At 31.9% G+C, this 27343-nt stretch overlaps 1 protein-coding gene across 1 annotated transcript in view; it reads right to left on the bottom strand.

Moving 5' to 3' along the window:
* Positions 1–10217: 10217 nt before the first annotated feature.
* Positions 10218–27343, bottom strand: part of lili (LMBR1-like protein lilipod) — a 28136-nt gene continuing 11010 nt past the window's right edge. The window contains exons 2-8 of the mRNA XM_014359698.2: positions 17546–17810; positions 16326–16429; positions 16105–16231; positions 15913–15981; positions 14965–15094; positions 14036–14405; positions 10218–12922 (exon numbers count right to left, since the gene is read on the bottom strand). Of these exons, the coding sequence (XP_014215184.2) occupies positions 12458–12922; positions 14036–14405; positions 14965–15094; positions 15913–15981; positions 16105–16231; positions 16326–16429; positions 17546–17810 (1530 nt within the window). The 3' untranslated portion in view covers positions 10218–12457. The remainder of the gene's footprint in view (positions 12923–14035; positions 14406–14964; positions 15095–15912; positions 15982–16104; positions 16232–16325; positions 16430–17545; positions 17811–27343) is intronic.

The raw sequence follows: 27343 nt of genomic DNA, 5'->3' as shown, positions 1-27343 counted from the left end.
AATTTGCAATTGAAAATTGTTTGTTGAAAGTAAAAAATCGCTGCTCTGCTACTAGAAGGACTTGGCTTGTGCTTTTTTTTCACGTGATGGATGATAACATGCTTTGAGGTCAGACTCTGCATTTTTATTTATGTTTATCTTAATGCATATTATACACTATTCAAAACTAGTTTAGTGATAAAATTTTTAAGAACTATCTGCATACAATAAGAATGATTTGTATTGAAAATGATCAAATATTGTAACCAATTGAACAGACGGTTATTTTCTCGCTGTATACTCCTAAAAAATTTATACGACACAAATTTTTTCTACTAGATAAAGAGGTAAAAATGTAACATATTCTAGGAATTAATGAAAATTTTCCTATATTGTTCGAAAAAAGGATTGACACTTTTAAGCATCTGTTTAAGCAATCCCTTTAGTTCTATAAATATACGGTTACGTAATAACCAGAGAATAAAATGATATAGATTTTTAAATAAAACTTTTTATGGAGTGCTTTCGAATTGCACAACAAGGACAAATTATAATGAATATTGTAAAATACTTTTTTTTATCGACTGTTGTTATTTTCATGACTGTTCTTTTATACAAATTATTTTTGCCCGATGTAAGATAGAATAGTTGATCGTTTAACAAAAGTAAGTATGAAAAAAAAATACAGATTGACGGTTTTTTAATTTTTCAAACCATTGCAATGTACTTTGAATTACTACAGTAATAACTTTACATAATACTAACGCTATAAATCCTATGAAATAGAATAAGTTGATAGTATAAAGCACTCATGTTCAGGTAATGATCACATCATAATTGTATGTAATATTGTTATTTATTCAATTTTTTTCCTTGGTAAAAAAAGAAAGAAATGCTGGTTTTGTATATAGTTTTTTGAGTAGACTGCGAGCACTTATGTTTAAGTCACGTTCGTACAATAAGAATATTACAAAAAATTATCTGAATTATATAATCACATTACATTATTTATGCATGATTAACGTAGTCAGCAAACCTCAAAAACAAATTTAAAGGTTGATGTATTTTTTAAACGAATATTATTGTAAAATCGTATGAATAAACATATGTGTTATCTGATGTTAAGACGAATGATAAAGCTATCGCTTATCGCTCAGAATTTTAAGGTGCAGTGGTCAGATGAACAGAAAGTTAGGACTAAATCAAGATGAGTCAAGTATGAGAACCTTGAACAAAGGAGATCTGAGGGGGTATGCCTTGATCTGGGGTGAGTCAAGTGGTGGGCACTTCAAAAGTAGCTCCAGACACCCGAAAAATTCAAAAATGTACTTTGATCCAAGCCTTTTAACCCCATAACCCTGTAATCCCAGAGCCTTTAACTCCATTACACGATTACCCCATAAATCCTGAAGCTTTTAACCCCATAACCAGGTATCCGCGAAGTTTTAAACGCCATGAGTAGTGATACATGCATTTTCCCTATATGTACATGATGAAAGATCCGTGGTTACCAGGATCTAAGATTAAAGGCTTCAGAATTTATGGGGTAACTAAGTTAAAGGCTCTAGAATGTGTTAACAGTAAAGCGGCTGGAGCCACCTTAACCAAAACACGTATCTAGTGTTTAATTCACGTTTCATACTTTTAAAATTGATAGATGCTTATAACCCGAAGACGATAAGGAAAAGCGAGATACTTTGACAGGTGGATGGGATATTCTACGGATGGACAGGGGCTCTATCACGACCTTCGATATCTCGCAAAAGTCAGTATTTTTATCGATAATTTACATAAAATTATGGTTGTGCGCATGCGTAGTATAAGAATTATCGAAAAAAATACTACTTTTGCGAGATATTAAAAGTCGTGATAGAGCCCCAGGTGTAGTAGATAACAGAAAATGGTGAGCAGGATGGTAATGCAATAGCTTTGAATTAATAAATATGTTAACGACAAAAATCACGTACGAATACGTTTATTTTTTCGTCTTTTCCATAGCGTGAACCTAACCTGTACAGCACTTTCACACCGATACCTCGCTACCTCCACCCAACTTTTTTTGTCAGATCCCACTTAACAATTTTTTAACGAGCTCTCAGCTTTTTTCTCACACCTTACTGACTCTTAGAACCCTGTACATATATTTATAATAATAGATCCCCTGCAGTCCCCCACACTTGAAACCCCGCATTACCTAAGAGATTCCTAATCTTCATAGATCGCCCACCCATTCCCAATCCACCGTTGTTTTTCATATTCATGCTTTAAAATATTTAATAATCACATTACTACTCACATATCGCACATAGGACTTTTTCAAACCAATTGATGTAATAAGAATGTCATGGTGGACCTAAAAAAAATTAAAAGTAGACGTGACGTGAAAATATATATTTTTCAAGTTACTTGATTTAATTAAACTGGACTAATATTAGCTTTCATCACTAAAATACCTTTTGTAACAAAGACCATTTGTATGTAAGCTGAATCTATTATAAACACATTTGCTCTTCAAACGCTGAACTGCGTAGACACCGCATTCCTATACTAATGCTGATTTTACTTATTTAACTCGAACAGTGAGTAAGAAATAATGTTAAAATGTAACACAGTGTGATGATACCTGTTCAACAAATCCAAGCATAAATTATTCAGTTGAAAGTATTTTTATCAGTCACTTTTGGATACGACGATGTACATTTGATGTAACGATTGGATGAAAAGGTCAGTTTTTATTTATTATAAAAAAAATTCCTTGCGTGCAAGAAAAATGTTGTCCAGACAAGTAGAACTAAATATCGATAAAATAAAAATTAAGCTAATGATTTATTAAACAAAATTAATCAAAAATAGTATCTGACTATAGATTATGTTTCTCTAAAGTTAGTAAGCTTTCAGATTCTGCTCTTATTTTTCAAAAATTTGTAAATGTACGACTATCATATTTCTAGTCTTATTGGCATCGTTCTACAAATATAAAAAATAAAAACAGGGAAAAGATTTCTGTCCACAAGAGATGAATTGTGTAGCGAATAGAAAAAATGGCATGAGTTTGTAGAGTTATAAGAGGAACTTTAGTGTGCGTGCACAAAAGTTCTAAATAAAATAACTAATAGCTTATGCTTTTTTCAGTGGAAAAATAACTTTTCGATCGAGTCATCATTATCACGTCATCGAAGTACGAGCATACCCAAAAAAAACCAACGACAACGACGAGGAATTCATTAAAAAAAACAGCATATTGTCTGTATGAAAATGGCCGAAGGTGAAAAACTTCTAGGGAGTCAGTACGAGCCCATGGGATCTTGTAAAACCGAGCAGTGCAACGGGTACCTACCAATCGTCAATCAAAGCCCGCTCAGCCCATACGCTTGCATCGTTTGCGCGATAACCTGCGAAACGTCCAAGGAATTTGAAACCCACCGGCTCAACATCCATCTGCGCTGCAACGGGTGCCAACAAACATTTCTCGACATATACTACTTCGGAAAGCACAAACGCGGGGGCTGTTTCGCCAGTTACCCTGTAAGCAAATAAGCCTTTTGTTTTTCAATGCTGCTCAGAATTTTGTTGGCCTAAGCAATAGTGAAACCTGCAAGGGATTGATGATTTACGTGAAATTTTACATATAGTTCACCAGGAAAAGCGTAGAAAAGACTATAGATTATAACATGCAAGCAGATAACATTTTGTGTAGGTGTGTCGAACAGTGGTGGTTAAACAGAAGAATTTTCTACACAAAGGCATCACAACGTAATCAGTAACCCATGGAATTTCTTATGATTTATTCGACTGAAACGAAAAACTATCTGTGCGGTACATTACTGTAATCAAAAGGTCTTATTGCAACAAAAATTGTTCACATCATGAGGCAAAACACGACATTCTTTAAATTTATATCGTTGAATTAACCATGTGCTGTGTTTTTAACAATTCGTCAAAGTGTATTATCACTCAAGATAACAGAGGCTAAGCTACATACTAACATTTTTCAAAATAAAGAATTGATTATATTATGTCCAATGTTAATATTTTTATATAGTTAAATAAATAAAATATTTTAACTAATTAAATTTTTGCTAAGTTCATGTAATACTACTTTGGATTTAATTTTTCTCGTCCTACGAAGGAGGTTTTACGTATTCGTACATTACTCTGTCCAAGCACTGCTCTACTGAGCAGAACAATTTTATTACAACAAAGTTTGTTGTCTTGATTTTTTATTTACGAACAACGTATTATTTTGTCTGATAATTATTTTGAAAATTTTTTTATGACAAACCTCTTTGCAATTTCACTTTCATTTTGCAGTCATGTAAGTCAGAATCTCTCTGCATTGTGAACTTTAACATGCAAGTGTGTAAAGTGTGTACAAAACGAAGGGATTTATATATGTTCAGTGTTGAATACTTATGCTTACCGCCAAAAGGATTATTCTTTTACAATCTCCATAGGTTAGAATCAATGGTCTCGAAGTCATTTCCCTGCTTAGATGTTATTTTTTAAAGCTCTGCTACATCGTATTTGAAATTAGATTATTCATGAAAATACGAGAAAACCCCCAGAATTCTATTGCAAATTCACCACTGAAGATTGCGTTGTAAGGTATTAGTTTTTTCTATGCACAGATACGAGCAGCTATGTTATTTAATCATATGGAAGTCGTTATAGTCATCTCTATCATCTGAAACATAAGAATTGAAAATAAAAAAAAATAAAAATATGTGAAACATTTATTGTTTGTAAACACTTTGAGGATTAAAAAAAGCATTGCAAAAATAAACTTGAAGAAAAGTATGAGCATTTGTACATTGTACTTAAATATACCAATACTTTTCAAAATTTATTACAATTATCTTTTGGACACTTGGTTTTAAATTGAGTCTCTTAATCCGTCAAACCATAAGAATGTACTATAGTACGAAAAACCTTGATATTTAATTTTCTTGAAACTATTTATCTAATGCGTCCAAACTGAAATTTGTTGTCGTTGATATCGTACTGAAACTGACAAAGAAATTCTTTTATCACTGTTTTTTCGATACAATTAACGTACTATGTATATTTTAAGTAAAAAAAAAATGTGTCAGTCAATTAATAAATTTCGTAGAAGTTGTTCGAAAACTTTTATCATTGAAAAACATAGAAGTGACAAAAAGAAGATTAAAAAAATATTCAAGAACTAGGAGCACAAAAAAATTAGTTGAGAATACTTTTAATGTTTATTCGAATAAAAAAGTTTAGATTTATTATCCTTCCCCATAGTTATATTTAAACATATTTTAAGCGAAGGGAAGCATACTAAAAAAAAATTGACCAAGGATGGTGATATTTTTCCTTTAAATCAAGATTGAATTCTGATCAGCACCCCAAACGTTTTTTGTTATTATTAAAAAAAAAATAAAAAAACGAGTAGATTCTTAATGCGTAAAAGAAGCGCAATTTATTAGCCTAATTGTGTTTTGTCAATCGCCATCAATTTCGGGAGCCCCACTAACGCATAGAGCTCAACTAACGCATTCGAAAAGCACGGTTGGTATACGTTTTTACCCGAGTTGCGAACAACATTTTTCTTGCTCGAAGGGCTTGCTGCAATTTACGCCTTCTAAATCAATCTAAAAAAAAAATTCCAAATATTTAAATGGAAGAATTTAAATTATATTCTCAAAATAATTTCACTTTGAGGCATCAAATTTTGGTACTATATATTTATGGGCGTAAATTGCAACTTCAGTATGGGGTATTTTTGTCCATCTTATCGAACTAACACATTACTCAAAGAAATCGATATAAAATGGCAAAAAATCGTTTTATGGTACACAACTTTTTCTACATGTCATTCGTGGACAAACTGTTTGATATATTACTTATTAACAATTTTTATTAATGGCCGAAAAATCACTTTGTAGTACTTTATTTTGTTACTGACATTTGCTGAAAAAATAGTAATTCATAAACTTGTTTGTTAAGTTGAAATTTTCTTCAAAAATAGATCAAATCAATAGTTTACCCCAGCTGATACCCAGTCTCTTATGTCGAGCTCTCAGGTCCAGCTTCGAGCAATGCATAATAGAAATAGTTATATATGACTTTCATAAATCTTATTTTTAACGAGTTATATATATGAAATTTACTTAGTTCTGAACAGAGTATTATCTTTTCAAAGTAATTTTGACTCTTTTTGATTATAAAAAAATTTCAACATTTAATAACACAAATTGCCGTTGGAGTCACACTTTAATATTAATAACACAAAGTTTATCACGACGAGTAACATCAAAATTGAAGTACTTTTTGTTTTACATCAATCTAAAGTTTTTCGATCCACCACTTTCTTCTGCAGTATAGATATGCAGATATAAACAGTAAATATCTGATTTTTTCAATAGCTACTATTATAGAGAATTGGATAACAAAGAACTTTACTGAAATTCTTTTACAATTCCCTTAGTGTGTTGTAGAGGCGGTGATACTTGTAGACAAAAAAACAAATAAATACTTATAGTTTATTTTTATAAATTCCAAGTATATTGGTTTATTTAAATTTTATCAGTACCCTCCAAAGAAATTGGAAATTCAAGGTGATCAGTGATCCGTTGGGGGCGAGATGTGAGAAATAAATAAACGCAACTAGAGTGTATTTAAATTTTTTCTCTTACTTTGTTTTATTAATGCGCAACGTTTCGCTGACATATGTGTCAGCCTTATCAGTATGGCACAACGTAGATTTCTACTTAAATGCAGGTTCGCGAGGGTGTTTCCTAAACACATAAAACACCTCTATGATAAGTGCTCAGGCGTCAATTTTCGTTGCGAATCGATACATGTTGATTTCAGCAAACGTGCCTTGTACTTCTGTCATAAACTTCTAAATTTCGAAAGCAGCGACATTAACACACACATTAGATTTTTGCAAAACTCAATATCCCGTTTGAAATCTCACATGGCTTCTTTAAAATTGGATCATAACATTCGTGAAAGGCATTATAAATTTGTCAATATCAAACAGAATACCATATACAACAGATCCAAAGCAACTTTGCACAAAAAATTCAAAAAAATCTTACCTTTATTAAACACCACAACCACTAACAACAATTTAATACACAACTTAACGAACACAACCATTCCAAAAGATGTCACTAAAATTGTATCACTTGGACCAAATTTTAACCTCCCATCAACTTTCCATGAACGCGATCACTTATGTGCCATTAAAAACCTTGAAGTTGGTTTTTCACACCTCGATACGAATGATCGAGTGAAGATCGAAATTTATCGAAACCAGCTATTTATATAAAAGACCGTTAGTATGCAAAGAATTTAAAATCAACAAAAAATTTTCTAAATAAAAATCCTAATATTTTTTCCACTTCTGCTGTGCTAAGGCAACGTTACGGTTTGTCTCAAAAAAAGTGTTTATGCCGAAAAAATACATCAATTGCTGTCAGACACATCGACATATAAAATTATTTCTAAAAACCCACTAAATTCTCTACAAAAGCGAGCCTCTAACATTTTAAAGAATCTAAACTCTAATGGCTTCCTTTCTAGCACGTACCATCCTCACGTCACTTACAGACACAACGTTAGCTAAATGTTATGGCTTGCTGAAAATACACAAGGTCGATGCCCCCTTACGTCCTATCGTCTCTCTAGTCAATAGCCCGACATATTTTCTGGCAAAATTAATTTACAATGAACTCAAGAACTCAGTTTATGTTCCAAAATCATACATCAGTAACATCTTCGAATTAAAAAATACACAACCAACTGCTAACTACAAATTAATGTCTTTAGATGTCAGTTCCCTATTCACTAATATTCTTTTAGAGTTAGTACTGAGGAACATCGATCGACGTACATTGACTATAATGAATAAATTTCGAATCCCTGTTGAAGATATTCGACAATGTACAGAATTTTTATTTAATAACACTTTTTTTACTTTTGACAACAATTTCTACCAACAAATTTTCGGCACGCTAATGGGTTCGCCCATTTCACCTTTTTGTAATGGATGACCTGGAAAATGACTGTCTCTCCATTTTAAAAAATAATTACAACATTACTCTATCCTTTTATTTTCGTTACGTAGATGATGTATTACTTTTTATTAAAGTTCACCACATTGACTAAATAGTAAATGTCTTTAATTCGTTTCATCCTAAACTACAGTTTACATATGAAATGGAGATTGACAACAAACTTAACTTTTTAGACTTGACCATAATCAGAAATTTGAATCATTTTAAATTTGACTGGTTTGAAAAATCTACTTCTTCATACAATCTACATCTTAAATGATTTTTCTCGTCATCCAGTTAGCTACAAAAGAAATATTGTGTTCAATTTAGTTGATAGAGCGATCTTACTTTCCAGTACATGTTTTTATGGTGTCAATATTGCCAGAGTAAAAAATCTTTTGACAAGAAATAATTATCTTTCGAACTTTATTAACAAAAATATAAAGGTTAGATTAAAAAGACACAAATATATGAATCACAACAAAAGCACCATAAACACTCACCCTTTGTGCAAAATTGGTATACCATATATAGACAATAATTTTGAAAAAATCTCAACCATGTTAAAACCCTACAATATTCACACCTACCCTCTTATCAACAAAAAACTCAACCACGTAGTCTGTTTAGGAAAAGATAAAACGGAAAAACATAAACAGACAAATGTAGTGTATAAATTTTATTGTAAAAATTGTCCTGCGTCATATGTGGGTGAGACAAAGCGAGCTGCTGAAGTCCGCATTAGTGAACACATTAAAAATAAAAATTCTGATTCCGTTGTTTGTGCACACCAAATCAATTTTGACCATGAATTCGATTGAGATAACTTCAAAATCCTTGACAAAGAAGCCAATTACAAAAAAAGAACTATTTCTGAAATGCTTTATATTAAACTGGACAAACATAACATCAATAGAAAGGAAGACGTGCTTTTCTTTAATCGAGCGTACCTTCCTTTACTAAGAAAGTTCAAATGTCCCGATCGAGTTCATCGTTCTTTACCGTCGCCTATATAAGCGCTGGCGTGTTGTACAATTTATTGTCAGTCAATAGTTCGACAGGTGATGAATAAGTCAATACACTTACGAATTCTCGCGTGCCTGCGGTAATAATTTGTATTGTGAATTTATTGTGTTTTTGTGTGTGGGTCTACCAAATCACTTATTATATAATTTTTTATTTTTTATTTTGTAGCCTGATGAGGCTGACACATATGTCAGTGAAACGTTGCGCATTAATAAAACAAAGTAAGAGAAAAAATTGTAATACTCTCTAGTTGTGTTTATTTATTTCTCACATCTCGCCCCCAACGGATCACTGATCACTTTGAATTTTCTAAGTATATTTTTGAAAACAAGTTTTTTCGTGTCAAAATTATTTCACTCAATTACTAGGTAAATTCCATGGGAGTGTAAGTAATTATTTTCTTTACCTGAAACCAAAATTCTTTTTTGCAAATAAAATAAATAGTTTATGTAATTGACACTAGTTTATAAAATCCAATAATAAATTTTAAAGCAGTCTGATAACATTTTTGTTAAAAAAAGTGTTTGCTGCCGGGAGACTTCAAAATAAAATCAATTATTTTATAACAAGTTTACTCTTATAAATATGTGTATTAAGAGAAAAATTTAGTAAAATTCATAAATGTTGGCTTCATTAGTTCTTCAAGCTTCTGTTTGATAGTTGATCTTATTAAATTTTTATTTGTATCCCTTCGTTACCGATTATAGTTTTAGACTAAATGTTAAAGTATAGTTTGAATTGATGGATGTATATTTCCTGTTTTTTTTAAAGATATTAAGTCAGAATGCAGAATAATAAATAAAAATAAAAAAAAGAGAGAAATGCGAAGGTGAATTTTATTATTTCACAACTAAATTTTGTTTTAGTATTTTAGAGTGAATTGGTAGCATACTTACGGTAGCAGTAAATAAAATCTATAACGTTGAAAATAAAGTTTCACCATTTTTTAATTGAATTACTATTTTGATTTAATAAAATACGAACTTTATAATAAATCGGAATCTTTGAAGTGTAATGTACTTTCTCGTAAAAGAATATCTTCTAATAGCAATAGTAATGATGTAGAAGTTAATTGTCTCGATGTAATTTTGATTTATCAATTTTGATTTTCTGCATTTTTCCGTTGTAATGACAAAATGTGAGGTACAAAGAAATAAAAAATAAGTGTACACAAAAGTAGATAAATTGATATTTTACAATAAAATTTAATTTCAGTACTTTGGGGTGGATGACAGCATACTTAATGTAACGGTGAATAATCTGTAAAGTGCCGAGTGCACTCGCTCCTAAGGTATTGTCTTCTTGACGAGATAACATATCACATAAGCTTGTTGCAAAATATTTTCAAACAGACTTATAATTAAACATAAAACGCTTATCTCTAAAAAAAAAAAAAATATTTCAATTTTTTTAAACTAATGGACTTAAACATTTAACATGGTGAATTAGGTTCAGAGCTCAAAGTCATCTGATAAAGTTTTTTTTTTATAATGCTCATTGATTGAAAACTGTATGATTTTCGATCAGCTTAAAAGTATACGTACACAATAACGATACAGTCCATGCTTAGATGCATTGAAAATGCACTTTTTCTTGCATCAAGCAAGCGATCACGGGGAACTTATTTATTATCGTTAAACTGCTTTCAAAAGTCAAATAAAACGTAGTTGAAGAACTTATTGTATCGTCTAGGATTTTTTTTTCATACAACCACGTTTCAGTCCTTTTCTACTGAGAAGCAAACCATGAAATTTTTAGGTCATTCCCCCAGCACAAAACGAAAAAAATATACGTTCAGTAACCTTAGCTGTGTTATATTTTACACGATGCAGCTTCATCAAAAATAGACAATGGCGCTATTGCTCTTTAATTTTTTCGTCGTAAATACTGAACTTTTTCCTCAATCTTCGCGCGATCACTATACATTACACAAATATCTATTAAAAATAACGATTGTATGGATAAAAAACTGTCACTTTCGTATCATACATTATTAGCGGCAACTATTAATCATATATATTATCATTCAACTATTTATCATATACATCATAGTTCAATATCCTTTATTAGCGAACTTAGAGAGACGACCTGCATCGAATTCAGTTAAACAAGTTTATGATAATTCAAGGATTGAAAAATCCATTGTTTGTTCAAATTTTTTTCGCGTCGTTATAATATTATGAAAATCTACTTCCATCATTTCGCATCTCTCGACCATATTCAGTCCTCTGCACACGTTTAGAAGACTAAAAATGTTGAGATAAAAAAGTACAAAAATTTTGTCTGATATTATTTACCTACATAATAACTTAAATTTTTATTGTAAGCTTTGGACATCTTGATTTTTATGAAAATTAAATAGAGGGGTTATTCAGATGAAGATCGTTTGATTACCAGTGGCATTCCACTACTTGTTTGATGAAAAAAAAGTCCAAAGCTTTCAGTTACCTTCTAAAGTTTTATGAAACTTTCAATTAAAAGTCGACTTTCTGAACGATAAATTTTTATATTATTGGTAAAGTTAAATGTAATAAATTTACCATTAAAAAATTACGGCATAATTAAAATACCTTAAAATATAGCAAAACGTTAAAATAAAAATTACGACAATACATTAAAACAAACGTAACTTTTCAGTGCTTGATAATTTATCATAGTCACGTTTTATTTCCCGTCTCGAAATTTTTTTCGTATTCGTTCTAATATAATACATTATAATTTATTTTAAACATAACTTGATCTAAAACTCGATATGAATTTTTTGTTTCAACATGTCATGGGTGCCAATCATCACCGATAATAGAAATCATGTTACTTTAAAATTTAAAAATAACTACTTACAATTTGTAGTAACTGTTTACAGTTAATCGTTTGCACCTAAAAGTTAAAAAATCGATAACTTATTTACAAGTAATCGTACAAGGTTTATTTTAATCTGTGCTCAAGAGTGACGATTAAAATTTTTCCAGGATCTTCAATCAAGTTCAATTTAAGAAATTTATCCTTAACATTTCAACAGTGGCACAATTCGTGTTACAATTTGTGAAAAATTAGGATATGGATTATCAGTAAAAAATTCAACCCCCAGAATTAGAAAAAAAAACAAATATTTTTTTAAGAAGTCACTGTAATTTTTTAAATATTTATCCGTTTAAAATCGACTTGAGTGTTTCTATTATTTTCTATTAGTCTAGCACATGGATATCACTGTGTCGTTAAAATATTAAATAATAACACAACATCGAAATATCAAAACTGCGTGAACTAACTTGCGAATGTCGATCCATTGTTAATTAATTACCTGGAAAACATTTCTCGACAGTAAATTTTTTAACTTCCGGTCGGAAGGGCGATCAAAAAATCTACCGATTTAAGCTCCTCTCTTATTGAAAAAAAAAAAAATCACCAACGTTACAAAATTCAGTCTATTCGTCCTTGGCTGCCAAGGTAGGAGCGCGTTTACAGTCCCGCTTGAAGATACCGAGCACACTACTGCGCAGCCTGGCGTAGATCTCCTTGCGCACCGTAGCGGTGAATTTGGTCGTGAGACAGGCAATAGCCACACTGGCGAAAATGACGTTGTAGAGGAGCACGAGCTTGAAGTTGCCGAGCCACTCGATTCGCCCGAAGTCGCCGAGCAAGTCGAAGTTCGTCACTCCGATAATGCGCGCGAGTAGAGGCAGAGCCGAGCTCAGGACTAGCAAGAGGGCACAGTTGGCAATCACGTGAGTCAGAGGAGTCGAGTGTAACCGCGGTCGGACTAGTCTGACTCCAGGTAGGGTGTACAAACCGACTGCACTCGTCACCGCCAGGTAAAGGATCATCGCGACCTCGAGCGTTGCACCGATTGGTCCCAGTTTCGACAGCGAGCTTATACCCAGCGTAAATTTCTGGAAGAACCGAAAATTTATAATAAAATATAATCTTTATAACTTATGTCTAGTCTATGAATGCTAACGAGTCTTGAACAACATGATTTTCCTTATTTTAAAATTTTACGCTACTAGGGGGCTGTGCCCCCTGAGCTCTCTGCGTGCCAAACCCCAAAATTTAATCACACATTTATTTTCTACATACAAATTTGAATAAATTTTCACTGATTTTTCAAAATCTCATTTCCAAATCTACCCGCACTTGATCAGTCTCAGCCAGTCATCACCTATTGCAAAAATTAGCATTTGTAGATTTCGTAAAAAAAAGTCCTGTATCTTTAATTTGAACATAGATTGACGAGAAAAATAGTACTTAGAGTATTTAGTGCAAATTTATATATATATATACCTGTTCAAATTAACGTTGATTAAGTAATTTTCTACATAAACTATTGATAATTTACATAATTTCTCTTCGAAACAGCGTAAAAAACTTATAAATCACATAGATCTCGAGAAATATTTTAAAATTCCAAAATTCTGATAAAATTCAAAAAGGTAGTTTGGTAAAAAAAAAATTTTCTTACGTACAAGGTACCCAAAACAACGATTTAAAACGTTTTGAATTAATATTTGACAGTAAACAATGATGTAGTAAAATATACAAAAAACAGTCGGTGCACAATTGTACGGTAATGGGTATGTTTACCCCTAGTACGTTTTCTTGGCGAAAAAATAACTTTCAGTTATGAAAAACTATCGGTTAATAGTCGAAATTACACTCTTTGTAATAAGCAATAAAAAATATGTAACATAGCGATAGATTTCGAACGACATTCAAAATAGAAAAGCATATTCATAGGTTATGGTTTCTCTCATCTATGCAGCTGCAAGCGCGCGAGATCTCGATGAGTTGAAAATCGTACATTACGATTCTAGTGCGTGAAAACCCTTAAAGTTAGATTTGTCGATGCACCGTCGTTTCAGCCTTAGACCAACATGGCATCCAATTCAAAAATAACTGTTTGATGATAAGACTACATCCTTAAAAGCCGGTAAAATTACCGACCGATAAAATAGGTACCCCCTTTGCGTTATCATTATTATAACAAAAAACATTCCTCAACTTACACTGGTACTAAGAGGCAGAGCCTTGATACCAACGAGCAGCTGCAAGGTATTCTGAAGCGCGAGCAGTGCCGTTGCTGTGGAGAAGACAAGCAGCGCGAGCATGGCCGTAGGGTAGAGCAGAGTTCTCCGTACCCACCGGGTACGCCTCTGCTCGTCGAGTTGTTGCCTGCGGGTTTTTATCTCCTCCAAACGCTGGGCCAAGCCACGCTGAAGGGCACCGTTGCGCAGACACATGAGACCTGGGTTCGGCCGCAATGATACCTCATCGCAGTCATCGTCGTCGGCGTCGGGCGCCAGATTGTCCGTCCCGGGTTGCGACATGGGCACCGGTGATACGTACGATTTGCCCGTCGCTTTGGCGTGATCCAATCTAAAAATTTCAATTTTTTTTTTTTGTGACATCGTGATGTAAATGCATCACGAGATCAAGTTTGTGGATTTGAACACATATAGATAAAAGTATGCATCATTCACTCGATAAAAAAAACGAGATATTTAACAACAAATTAATTCAATGAAGAGGTAATTTAAAAAAAACTGAGGTAATACGTAGCCTGTAATTATCATGAGTTTTAACAAATTTTAAAAAGAGGAAGCTGTTATTAATGGAATTAAGAGGACACATTAACGAAACAGTAATAATTTATAAACTCGCATCGATGGAGGATAACATATCATTTGAATGGATAAAAATCGCTTTAAAATAACTGAATGCTAACTAAAGACGGTTGTTGTATAAATGACGCTCATTCGCCAAGTTGGTTAAAGGATGATACTGAGATAAAGAGCTTCGAGTTTCGAAATTCTGATTCTACGAATGAAATACGAGTAAGGTGAAAGTTCACGACGAAGACGATCGATCTAAGATTCCGCCTCGCAAGCGACATTTTATCAGCTGTGAGGGTATGAGTGTATATGAAATGACATACCTTCGTTTGATGCAATCCTCCTCGAGTTTGTAGGCGAAAAACTCGTCGTCCAGATTCTTCAAGAACTGCGGCTTGACGAGGAACGAGCCAACGACGCCGAACAGCCTGACGAACCCTATCGGCGTGCATACTGCAAGCATTTACGTGCATTCGTCATAATAAATTTGTTATTCAGGGGGATCGTAGGCTAACTGTTAGTTTGTAAAATACAAATCTATCTTATCGACAAGGTCTTTTCTTCGGGTCAAACAAAATTAAGACACTTAAAAAATGTGCGGCCGGTACAAGGACAGTACGATTAGCTAAAAGTTATTCAGAGTCACCACAATCGTTTACGATGGACGAGAGAATACATCTCCGCTTCCGATTAGTTTTGATCTAATAAAAGTGTCCCTTCCATCTCTAATCGAGATTCTGTATGAGTTCTAGAATTACCACAATTATCCAATGCGTATATGGCTTTATCTTTGAGACAAGCATATGACTGTACAGGCAGGATCAATCGGGGAATACAGAAGTACAAAATAAAGACACGGTTAACCGTGTTACGATGTGGTGAAGTTTATAAGAAAATGTTTTGAGGATAAACTAAAAAGTTGCTGGTTCGAAAATTAAACCACAATACAATTCGCAGACAATAACTTTTCAAGTTGTCATTTAAATATACTGTTGAAAAATTTTCCAAATCATAAGAATTAAAGCGTGACCTAGAGCCTGTGCTATTTGGTAGATTACACTATAATTGATGGATTTTTTAACACCTTCGAGTTTTATTAAATTGACTGTAGGTGAATTGGAAAGTGATATTATCTCGATAAGGTGATAATTTGTTAATTTATTCGGTAACGATTTAAATTAAAAATAGATCGCATACAATCTGTAATATTTATTTTATTTCTACATGTAAACAATTTCTGATATTATTTTAATTCTGTATATAATACTTACGTAATAGCATGACAACGCCTACGAATGAAACGCAGGAGTATAAAAACGGCAAATAGTAACTCCACAGACCTAGAAAAAAAAAATTTATTTTTAATATTGCATACGATTGCATAACTTTAGTTTGCACTACTGTTAAGTATTGTATTTAATATTATTTATCGGATCATAAATAAGTACGAAAACAAAACTTACTGAGCAGAGTGTGGAGGCTCGATTTTTGGCGATCCAGAATGGCTGATAATATATAAGTCATGCCTAATACCATCGCTCCCAAGAGGCACAATACTATCACGGTTTCGTACACTCTCGCCATGATACCCTTGTTGAATAAAATTACAGTGACTGATCAATGCTTTTGTTACCAATAATATATAGTATTGTGAAAGTTAAGTGATAATGAAAATCGTGTTTACTTTTCTGTAGCCGACGAAGCCCTCAGACTCGGTAAAAAGATATGCAAACGGCAATAATGCGAAGAGCGACACGTTTGAGAAGAGAAATACGAGTTCCCACAGTCCTGTGAACATTTTAAACTTGCGTTAAGTTATGGCGTTGATGGTACACTTTTTAAATTAAAGGAGAAAGAGCTTGGGGTGGAAAAAGAGACAAGTAGGTGAAGTAAATCCACTTTGCAAAAAACAAATATTGAGAGAGCTTGACATCGAAAGTGACTAGTGCTGAAATAGTACGTATATTCGAAGAGTGGCACTCGAGGGGCTTGTGAGGAATACAATAATTTGCCACTTGTTTTGATCAAATTCATTAATGTATAAATGTATCTTTAATTGTGAGAGTTATCAAAAATTTTAACACAAAAAACGAAAAAACAAAACGGAACTGACGCTTATCTGTGCATGCACCAAAAACCAAGTTTTTTTTCTGACAGTTTCAATAAAATTAGCGGAAAAAGTTTCAAGTACATTCTTAATTCAAAAAGATTAATTATTAATTATTTATTTTTCAAGCATGAGTCATTTTACTGGTTATTTCGAAAAAGGAGCGTGTAAAAATAAAAAGATTTGGAAATAAAAGATGTCAACAGTGATGTTATTTTTTTTTTTTTTTTTTTTTTTACAGTAATTACATCTAAGTTTAACTATAGTGTCCTTAGTATTCTTTTGTATTATGTCAGCATAGAGGAAAAAAATTCAAAGCCACGGTCCTGGTGACTAATTTAACTGTTTTTCTCTAGTTAAATGAATTTTTATTTTTATTCAAATAGAATTTTAGTTTATAGTTAAAAAAAATATTTTTGAATACGATTCCTCTCAATGTCAAAGATAACCCAATATGAGCTTGAAAATAGATATCCTCAAGTTACAAATGTATTATATTGACTGAGAGCAGGTGTTCTTGTTGTCTTTGGCTCACGGATATTAAATTTTAATAAAATTTTGAAACATGGTATTTTTGGATTCAACTACCACGTTAGACATTGAAAAAATAAGACGTCAGATTCAAATATCGTGAATGTGATAGAGTTTCATTGCACTGAAAACCATTAAAAGGGCGAACCACAAAAAAATACAACACTCAAAATTATTTTTTGCACAAGCGATAGGTAAAAAAACCTCTTGAGTTGGTATCATTAAAAAAAACAAATTCCCAAGATATATGAGTAAAATTGACGTACCTTGAACGAGAGAGCTGTTGAGCCACTTGACGTAGTAGCTGTTGGGGTAGAGAATGAGAATCTCGTTGCCGGCGATCGAAATCGGCAGCAACAGGGTCGCGCCGATCGAGACGGCGAGCGCGACCGCGCACAGGCACATGCTAACTCGGTAAACCGTGGCTTCATCCTCATCCGTCGTCAGATAGTCCTCCCCCGCCCTCCAACGGTAGCGCGATATCAGCGCGTAGCTCGATATGTACAGCACGATGAACAGCAGCAGAAAAATCTGGAAATCGATAAACAATGGTGTTTTGTTAAGTTTTTTTTTCTTCAAATTCAATGAGCTACTTTTTAAGATATTTTATTACAATGCACAATTCTTTGAATCAAAGAAAATTTTTTTACCCTTATTGCGTTTGATATTTTCTTTTAATTAGAAAAATATAAGTTTATTAAAACTAATATTTTTTAAATCATGGTTTTCTTATTTAATTGCATGAAATGTTTTTTTTTTTTTTTTGGATCGACTAAATTTTTTTTAATTAAAAGAAAATATTTAACGGGATGAGGGTAACAAAATTTTCTTTGATTCAAAGAATTGGGTTGCTCAGTGTAATCAATACGACAAAGTATCCAGATATAGCGTTTTTAAAGACCAGATTTCTTAAAGAAATGGTTTTAAAGTTTCTTAAGCGAGGGTATCTACTCAATTTCACTCATGTGAACTTTCTAATCACTCTTATTATTCTCTATTCATGAGGGTGTGAAAATCAACTTTAGATTTCTGAATGTAAAAGGTTTTCAAGACATAGAACCTCAGCAGTTTAGCTCATTAAGCAAACTGTGATTTCGAAGGTTTAGAAGACTCCAGTTTAGAAAGTTAAGTTTTCTTTTGTTTCTTTGATTTTTGCTACTCTCTCCTTTGCCTACAATATACATTTCCAAGACTAGTTATCGCCTGTACACGTGAATCATTTTCATGACTTTTATGTAAAGAGACGAGTTTTTATTTTTGTCATGGGAATTCAAGTACATTCGACAACCGATACATGGCCTAATGGAGGAAAAAGCGACACTCTAATGTTTGGCCATTGTAGGAAAACGTGTTCAAACTTCACATTTAGTTTTACTTAAAAATAAGCGCATTGATGCCCCAGAGTTCCCATCGAGTCATGAATACACGCTTTCTCCTCAAGTATGAACATACGGGTGTCCAAAACACTATCACAGCTTGTCTCAGACACGGTGCCAATGATGGCAACAATACAGATAAATATATTATAATATACAGATATAGCTATATATTTACTGTCCGTATGTACGAATTTCTATCAAAAAAGTAACCAGTACGAATGTACGTCTTTGCTTATGACCTTTACATTTTTTACTACACTGAGAAAAGTGGTGTTAAAAAAAGTATTATAAGTATACTAAAAATTACTATATTTTTCAGGAAAGCTTCGATATACTCACCTGATGACGCAAATTATTACGTTTAATATAATTTTTATTATGTTTTAAACAATTTTTATTATGTAGTAGCTCTACAAAAATTATTCCACAGTATAATAAAAATTACTATGTCTAACATAGTAAAAATTGTGATAGTATAATTTTTGCTATAAAACATAGTAAATTTTATTTTAATCGTTTTAAAATGTCCCACATTCAGAAGTAGAATTTGTTATGTGACATAGTAAAATTTCTCATTTCACTGAATTGCTATTCAGTATAGTAAAAACTACTATGTTTGAAAGTAATGTTGTATGATGTCTATAGGTATGCACACACCGATTGAGTGGTTCAAATTTGAGGTTATACGAATGTAAATATTAAGAAAATCAAATTTTTTTTATTTATAAGGTTAAAAAATTGATACGTGCAGACAATCAATATTGAATCGACTAATTATCCGTTGTCAACGCTGTGGTCCACAGGAAACCCTTTGATTTTTAACTTTATTGTGTGTATGATAAACAGTACACGTTCCCACATGTACTTTATCCATACGAGCGTGGACATAATGTCCCGTGGTTTAGTGGTTGCGGAGCTTGATTCGGAAGCCGAAGGATGAAGGCTCAAATTCCAGTCGCTGCAGATCTTTTTTAAAATAATAAAATTGTATATAACATCAATATCAATTTGAACTCTGTGAAAAAATATCCATGTACATATAACTTATAGATATTTATATATTTCAATTTTTTGATAGTTACATGTACAGTCCCTGTGTATACATATAATAAATATATATATATCTTATTTTCGAACAAAGCAAAAATGACTATGTTGAATAGCCAATTCTAATATGATCTAGTTTTACTATGTAGCATAGCAATTTTTATAATATGGCGAGTATGTCTCAGCTTTCCTATAGAATATAGTAATTTTTATTACAGTTTTTAACACCACTTTTCTCAGTGTATTTAAAAAATTTTTTTTTCAATTTGCAACTTGTGATTTTTATGTATAGTTCTTATACTGCAAAAAGTTAAGTTGCATAATAAAAGCCTTTCTTTTATCAATGAGTAGGTCGAGTTGTGACAAGTATCTATCTTAGGATCAGGTGCGCTCTCGTTAATAACATTTTCTAATGATACACATAAGTAGTTTTTCAACTAACAAATAGTATGGACTGATCATTAAATTTTTTCCCACTTTATTCAAAATTCTCTTTTTTAAGATAGGATTTATGTACGGAAATAGTTAGTTAAATCAAAAATATTTTTATTGATTGGAGGGAAAATATCGGGTGTAAGCAATAAAAAATTTTATACAAATAAAATGCAGATAAAATAAACACTTATTGTCAGTTAAAAGTAACAGTTTTTGGGCAACAATATTTATTTGATAAATATCCTGTATTTTTTCTCCTTTTGTTCATCTAAAAATATTTAAAAAATTTGAAATATGAAACTTCAATTTGTGCAACTGTAGTGAGACGGTCTCCATTTCACCATAGTTAAATGCGACTGACTTTATTGAAATACCGCCAAACAAACCATGTGATTCTACCCCGACCAACAACACAACAAATAAAAAGGCTTCAGCCATGTGACAATCAACTTTTTGAGATAGGATTACTAAGGTAGAACAGTCCATATTTAACTACTCATTTGTCATTTTAAGATATCTCAATAACTTTATGGCTGAGATTGCCCAATAAAAGTTTGTTTATTATACCACATAGAATGGATGAAAAAAAATTAGAGCTTCACAATGTATTGAACCTCCTTAAACAGTGGTGCATGAACAACACTGCAGTTTTTTTTACAGCAAACTTTGCTCAAGACCTTAGTAGTAATAAGAATTTTTAAATGCTTACGAGGTGAAGTCGATCTTGGGTGAAGTTACCACCTTTCCCCTGTAGCGCTAAGTAAAATTGCATACACACCACGGAAAGTAGTGTAAATAATACTCAGATTGAAAGTTTGCGATCCCCGGCTTCCCCTCAATGGTCAATACATTTGCAATCTAGAACATACTTTACTTTACCTTCATAGGCGTGTAATATACTATAAACTAATGCTCGATAGAAAAATTCTCAAAAATTTTTTGCATCATTCAGTACCACCATACTATCAATGTATTGTTTGCATTTCAAGAATAATCATATTCAACTTCAAACTGTGTATGTATTCGAATTTTTCATCCATGAGACAAGGCACCACTTGAGAGTACGATAATTCAAATTCAAGGCATGTCACGTCAGTATTAACAAATTAAACACTCAGTTAAAAAACCACTTTTTGCCTGAAATAATTCAAGTTTCTGTCTCAGAAAAAATAATAATAATATAGAAGCTCTGATGCGAAGAGAGATTCTCTGTGACCGCAGAGGAATTCGTGATATTTTACGTATACAGGTGTACGCGCGTGTGCGAGACACAAGTGTGATGGTTGAATAAGCTGCCATAGACCGGATCGTCGCCGTTGCGAGAAAAAAAGAGGATAAAAGCGAAAACGCACCTTTTTTTTCTCTCCCCTCCCTTTGGCCATAGAATCCAGTTTGATGATTATGTTCCTTCTTTTTTTCCAGGCAACTGAGGAAAAGCAATCCCTCGAGCCTGTCTATATATACCATGAAGATACAGTAGCAACTTGAACGTGAATGATAATACAATAAGTGTGAGTACACTGAGAGAAAAAAAAAAAAAATTACTGTGCTAGAATGGTAATCAAACTGTTATTTCACCATCTAGTAACTTTTTATATTTTTGACACCTTAATTTTTTCCATTCTGGACAGTAATTTCTATCGTACAAACAGTGAAAAATCACTGTACTTACAACAAAAATTACTGTTCTAAACATGCATTACAAATTATTGTTCAAGTAGTAAAAAGTCTGTAGACGACCGAATACTACCATATTACCGTTCTAGGACAGAAATTTTTATTACTTTTTTTCTCTCAATGTACCTATTTTGTGTTTCCTCGGCTTGGTTTTTCAGTGGGTCAACGAACCTCTTAGCGAATCGTTTACAAATACTTTGCATTTCACGTGGTTCGAGCGGTGTACATCTCAGGTGATTCAGGTACACAAAAAGTACCGGGGGAAGAGCTTTTCGGTTTTACGCAACTGTATAGTCGTCCGACAGCGTCCATTAAAACTTAACAAACGAGAGCGCCACTATACTATGTTTGCGCAGTTGTTGACTTTGTGCCAAGATATTATACATCTTGCTCGCCTTCCTTTGTTCATATGTCGGAACATACTTAGGTCTCTCGACCATCGAAACACAAAGCACAGAAGAAAAAAAAAGAATCTTATTTACTTATTGTGCAGTACGTTGAAGTGTCAATCTTCCAACTAATTGGTTCCTCGTTTAGAACTCCAAGGAAAAACTCTGAGAAGACAACGACTTGTTTTTCGCGGTTTTTCGTGCACGTTAATAGTTGTATGTATACTAACCATCAGTCGATAATAGATGCGTAAAGTTGTGGTTTTTTTTCCTTATCGTTGACAAAATATACGTGGAAGAGATAAAATAGAAGCGAAGCGACAGAGAGGGTGCGAGACAAGCATACAGCTCATAGCTACAATCTACTTGGTGCCATAAATTTAAGAGCAGGGACAATTTATGGGACCTTTTTTCTCAATTCGACTTAAGTGTATAATTAGCAGAGAACCTTGCATGAGGTGGCAACTTGTGATTTAATACTCTGAGCCATATATTTTGGTCAATTTATAACTGTTTAATTGAATAAATACTTACAATTTTACATATTTTTGCATGTGCCAAAGGAAAAACTAATAATTTCAGTGAAGGTGTCAAGTACTCGCAACTCTGTTAAATAACGATAGATCTTTTAAAAAAAAAAAAAAAATTTTAATCAGAAGTGAAGTTGTACAATGTTGAATACTCATGTCTTTATAAAAGTTTGTTTACAAAACAAATTATTTGGCGCTTGTTTCGCATTCAAATGTAAATAAAATAACATGGAACTGCAGAGTAAGAGTATTACTCACTCAAAAAATAGGAGATAAAAGAAGATCTTTTACAAAAAATGTTGTTTTTTTTTACTGAAACTAAGATTTCTGTATAACAAATAAAATTTAATATTAATCAATACTCAATGCTTAAGGAAAATTTTTAATGAGGAGGAAATAATTATATTCAGAAAATGAGGCCTAACTTTTTGCTTCTATCAATTGAAAAATATTTATTGTAAATGTTAAACATACATTGTTTTATATTTAGACAGTGCACAGAATAAAAGTCCTCTCACATGCATACGAAACCGGGTCATCGACCTATATTTCGTCTCGCGATTGCTTGGCACAGAATGACAATCGTTGCAAAATTTCTAACTTAGAATCTGATTAAAATCTAAACTCTTTTATTTTTTTACGAGTAACAAAGTTTTCAACCATCGCAACGTCCTGAATAACAATCAACAGAAAAAAAGTATATTCACAACCGGAACGGCTTCTGTACCGCTTGATCCTATTACTCGTCGCGGATATTGCAGTTTTTTAATCCGTAAGTGAAGGTATGTGTGAACATACAAGCAATGACAACTAAAAAAGTGTAGAGCAGTGTAACTACGTGGTACTGTTGCGTCAATCGGACAGACGGATCATTTCGTTTGATGAGTATAAATATAATGAATGTTCTCGCACGTGAACATATAGTTGTTTTTTTGTTCTATGTATAAGTATTAGGTTTAAATAATTTTGTTACGTAACTTTGATGTTGTTGACGTCTGCGGTTTCGTCACTTCGGATGTTCGTTTTTTTTCCAACTCGGAGTGCACGTGTCGTTGCAAGTTGAAATTTTTTATACACGAAGCTACGTGTGTTTTTCCCGATCTTATTAGCACAAAGTGACCAGAGGATTATAGTGTTAATTTCCGAGTGTTTTTAACTTCGAAAAATAATTTTTTCAAAAGGAATAAGAACTTGGTAGACTTTTCATGAAATTCTAATATTATATTAGTCATGATATTTACCCATATTGATGAAATGATAAAAATAGTATTTAAATCAGTTTTGAAAAATATGTAAATGTACAAACTTATTGATTTTATGAATAATGTTGGTTACCTCGTTAGTTACTAGTGATCAAAGACGTAATTATATAAAAAATACTGCATCGACGTACAGTTCATTAAATAATATAGATACAGGAAAGAACCTTCATGAAGTGTAAAGACATATCGATTGATTTGTGTAGCATAAAATTTGTCCTAATTTTGTTTAATACTCTGTATACCGCGGATCAAGCCGTAGATAGAATTTATAAATAAAATGTGTAACATTTTATGAGCCGAGCAACGCTGTTAAGTTCGAGATTAAGTTAGTTATACTTTTTATACCGGTACGAAGTTTCATGATCTTTGTTGCGTCCTTTTTCTGTTAGTGTAACATTATAAAAAACAATAAAAACACCCATCAAACAAAAATTTTTAAATACTAGGAAAAACGTTCAGTATTTTTTAATTTAAATCTATTTGCCTAAGAAGTTTCAAATTTTTGTGCAAAATTTTTTTTAGCAAATGATATAGACATTTGAATAAATTTTTTTTTCTTATGATTCATAAATTTTCTTTTATTTAACTCGAATTTACAAAGTTTTTTAATTAAAAATCTACAAGAATTGAAATGTAGAATCCATAAATATTGGAAAATTATTAGTAAGACTGTTTTAGTTTTTTGACAAGTATTAATAACGATGGAAATCACGAATAATCAGACATAGAACATAGTACAGTGTAATGCAACTGGTTAAAATATACATAATGATTTATTATACTTTTAAAAATTTTTCGGCAAGCCAATCCTATTCTTTAAAAAAAAAAAAAAATATAAAAGACGGTACCGCAGGTTAAAAATGGTATACCGTATTTTTTAAGCAAGATGAAAAAATAAACATACTACGAAGTGGAAAAAATTTTTTGATCAAGCAGTGAATACTATTTGTAAATTAAAGAACTAGTTATCAAAATATTCACCATAAAAAAATATTTTCAATGAGTGAAAAAAGCGCACTTGATCTTTCTAGTTTTTTTTTTAAATTAAATAAAATAACATTAAATTTCCACTAATGATATAATATGTAATGATAAAACACACATTAAGTCTTAATTTTGTTGTATTATTTTTAGCATCACTCAAGTTAAAATTTTTTTAATAAACAAAGTTTTCAGTAGATGAATAAAAAAATTGATCAATTAAATCTACAACGTGTATACTGACCACTCAAATATATTTTACTCTTTTTGTTACCAAAAAAATACTTGGAATTTTTTTAATAGTACTTTGATTACTTATGAAGAGATGAATAGTTAAGCGCTGATCAAGTACAATCACTTTATTTTCTCCAGACGTAAATTTAACAATTTAACAAGTAACGCAATTTTTACGTTTCCATGATGTATAGCCTATTCAGCCCAACTAAGTGTGGATAAGTTCTTGACCAATAAACTATGTGCAAAGATGAATAAAGACAAACAGCTTTAGAATTCGTGAGTGAAAGTGTTTAGCATTGTAATATCATATCGAATATAAAGTAAGCGAGTGAGCAAAAATTGTTTTTTGTCATCACTAACTTAATAAAAACAGTTTAAAAATTTACAATGTATGAACCACAGTAAACATTTGGATGATAATTGTAATAATAATTAAGCAAACATTAATGATTTGATACAGCTTACTTTAAAAAGAGAGGGAAAACAAGAAACCATATTTTTACTTATAATATTTTAAAAGTATAATAGTAAACATATGTATTGTTTACTCATTTGTTTACGGTCAATCATTTCATGAATTTTGTATTTTTCTTTCGTTTCTTTGGGCCTGTCACGAATAATTTTTATGATTTTCTGTCTGAAATGATTAAAAAATTGTCTTGTAATCTGATGTCATTTATATCAAACCCTCGATATTTATCTAGTCTCAAAAGGAGTAAAATCAGTATTATACACTTCGAATCCGCGTCACGACAACTAATTAAAGAAATAATACACCAGCAGCACAATTTACATAATGGCAGCAAATTGCTGTATATAAAAAGTACATTTATAGTGAAATACATCGTTAAAACAATGTGGGAGGGTAAAATTTTTTTTTTTTTTTTTTTTAGATAATTTGAGTTAACAATCTCATTAACAATGTAGTACAATTATTACATTTTTAATCTTCACTTTTTTTAGTCCGATCCCCTAAACATGTTTGAACTGTAATGAAAAATATAAATAAATTGAAAAAAAATTCTCATTTTGTACTCTTTTAGTTTTAAATCGATAAAAACTCGTAATGGCCACATTGTTAAGAGAATAATAACTAACAATAAAAAATATTTATTATTTTCAGGACTTTTAATTAATTTCATTCATTTGTTACATGCTGCATTTTTAAACAGTTTCAAATTTAGTGATAAATAGACTAGAATAAGTATCAATGGGTGAGGCGCCGTAATTAATGCGGCAACTCTAGCATAAAATAAATATGTATTGAATTTTCTTTGACCGGTTAATAAGTATTTAAATACAGCTGTCATCGAACACTTCAACGGCATAATAAGAGCCCGTGTAGTAAAATTTTAATGTTGGCTATGTTGAAAAGCTTTTCATGCACGCAGTACGTTACGTTGCTAATTGTTCGGAACACAGAAGTCACGCTTTGATGGCTTGTGCTTCGATTAAGTGGTCTATTTATAGCTGGCTGTGCGTGGACACACGTTATCTTATAAGTAAGAAAACATTAAGTACCATTATTAATTTTTTTCGAACTCTAATTATTTAATATATTTTATCTTTATTATTGCTATTGTTGTAGTTTAATATATTTTATCTTTATTATTGCTATTGTTATTTAGATCAGTAAAAAATAAGGATTAATGTACTGTTTCTCCAACCTTGTTTCTAATCGTAATTTTGTGACTAAGAAAGTCTTGAGAACTTGTGCTCCACCAAGACCAAATTATTGTCTTTACTAATGAGGTAGTATTCGAGTAGTATTATTGTAAGTACACTTTCCCAAAAAAACTCTTAGTCTATGGAAACAATGCATATATTTTTCTTTTCAAATCGTCATAACTTTTACTCTTATTTGCAAAAAATTAAAAAGTGTTAAAGGTCTGTAAAAAGAAAAATTTCTTACCAAATTGTATTTGATCACAAGGATAGGTCGTTGGCAAATTAAATACCAAGAGGAATGGGCCTTATTTATGCTCCTGCGTAGGTTGTATTCTTAACTCTGCCTCAGCAATCATCTGATCTATTCACGCGTTGAAACAAAGAACGCAGTTCTTTATGCATGGACAATACGCGAATTTACGTAACTATTGGAAGTGCAGTTTTGTATCAACAATAGTA

Source organism: Copidosoma floridanum, unplaced genomic scaffold (genome assembly GCF_036245765.1).
Source record: "Copidosoma floridanum isolate Cflo_tuat_1 unplaced genomic scaffold, Cflo_Japanese_pri ptg000035l, whole genome shotgun sequence".
Classification (NCBI taxonomy): Eukaryota; Metazoa; Arthropoda; class Insecta; order Hymenoptera; family Encyrtidae; genus Copidosoma; species Copidosoma floridanum.
This window is presented reverse-complemented; position numbering and strand designations above follow the sequence as displayed.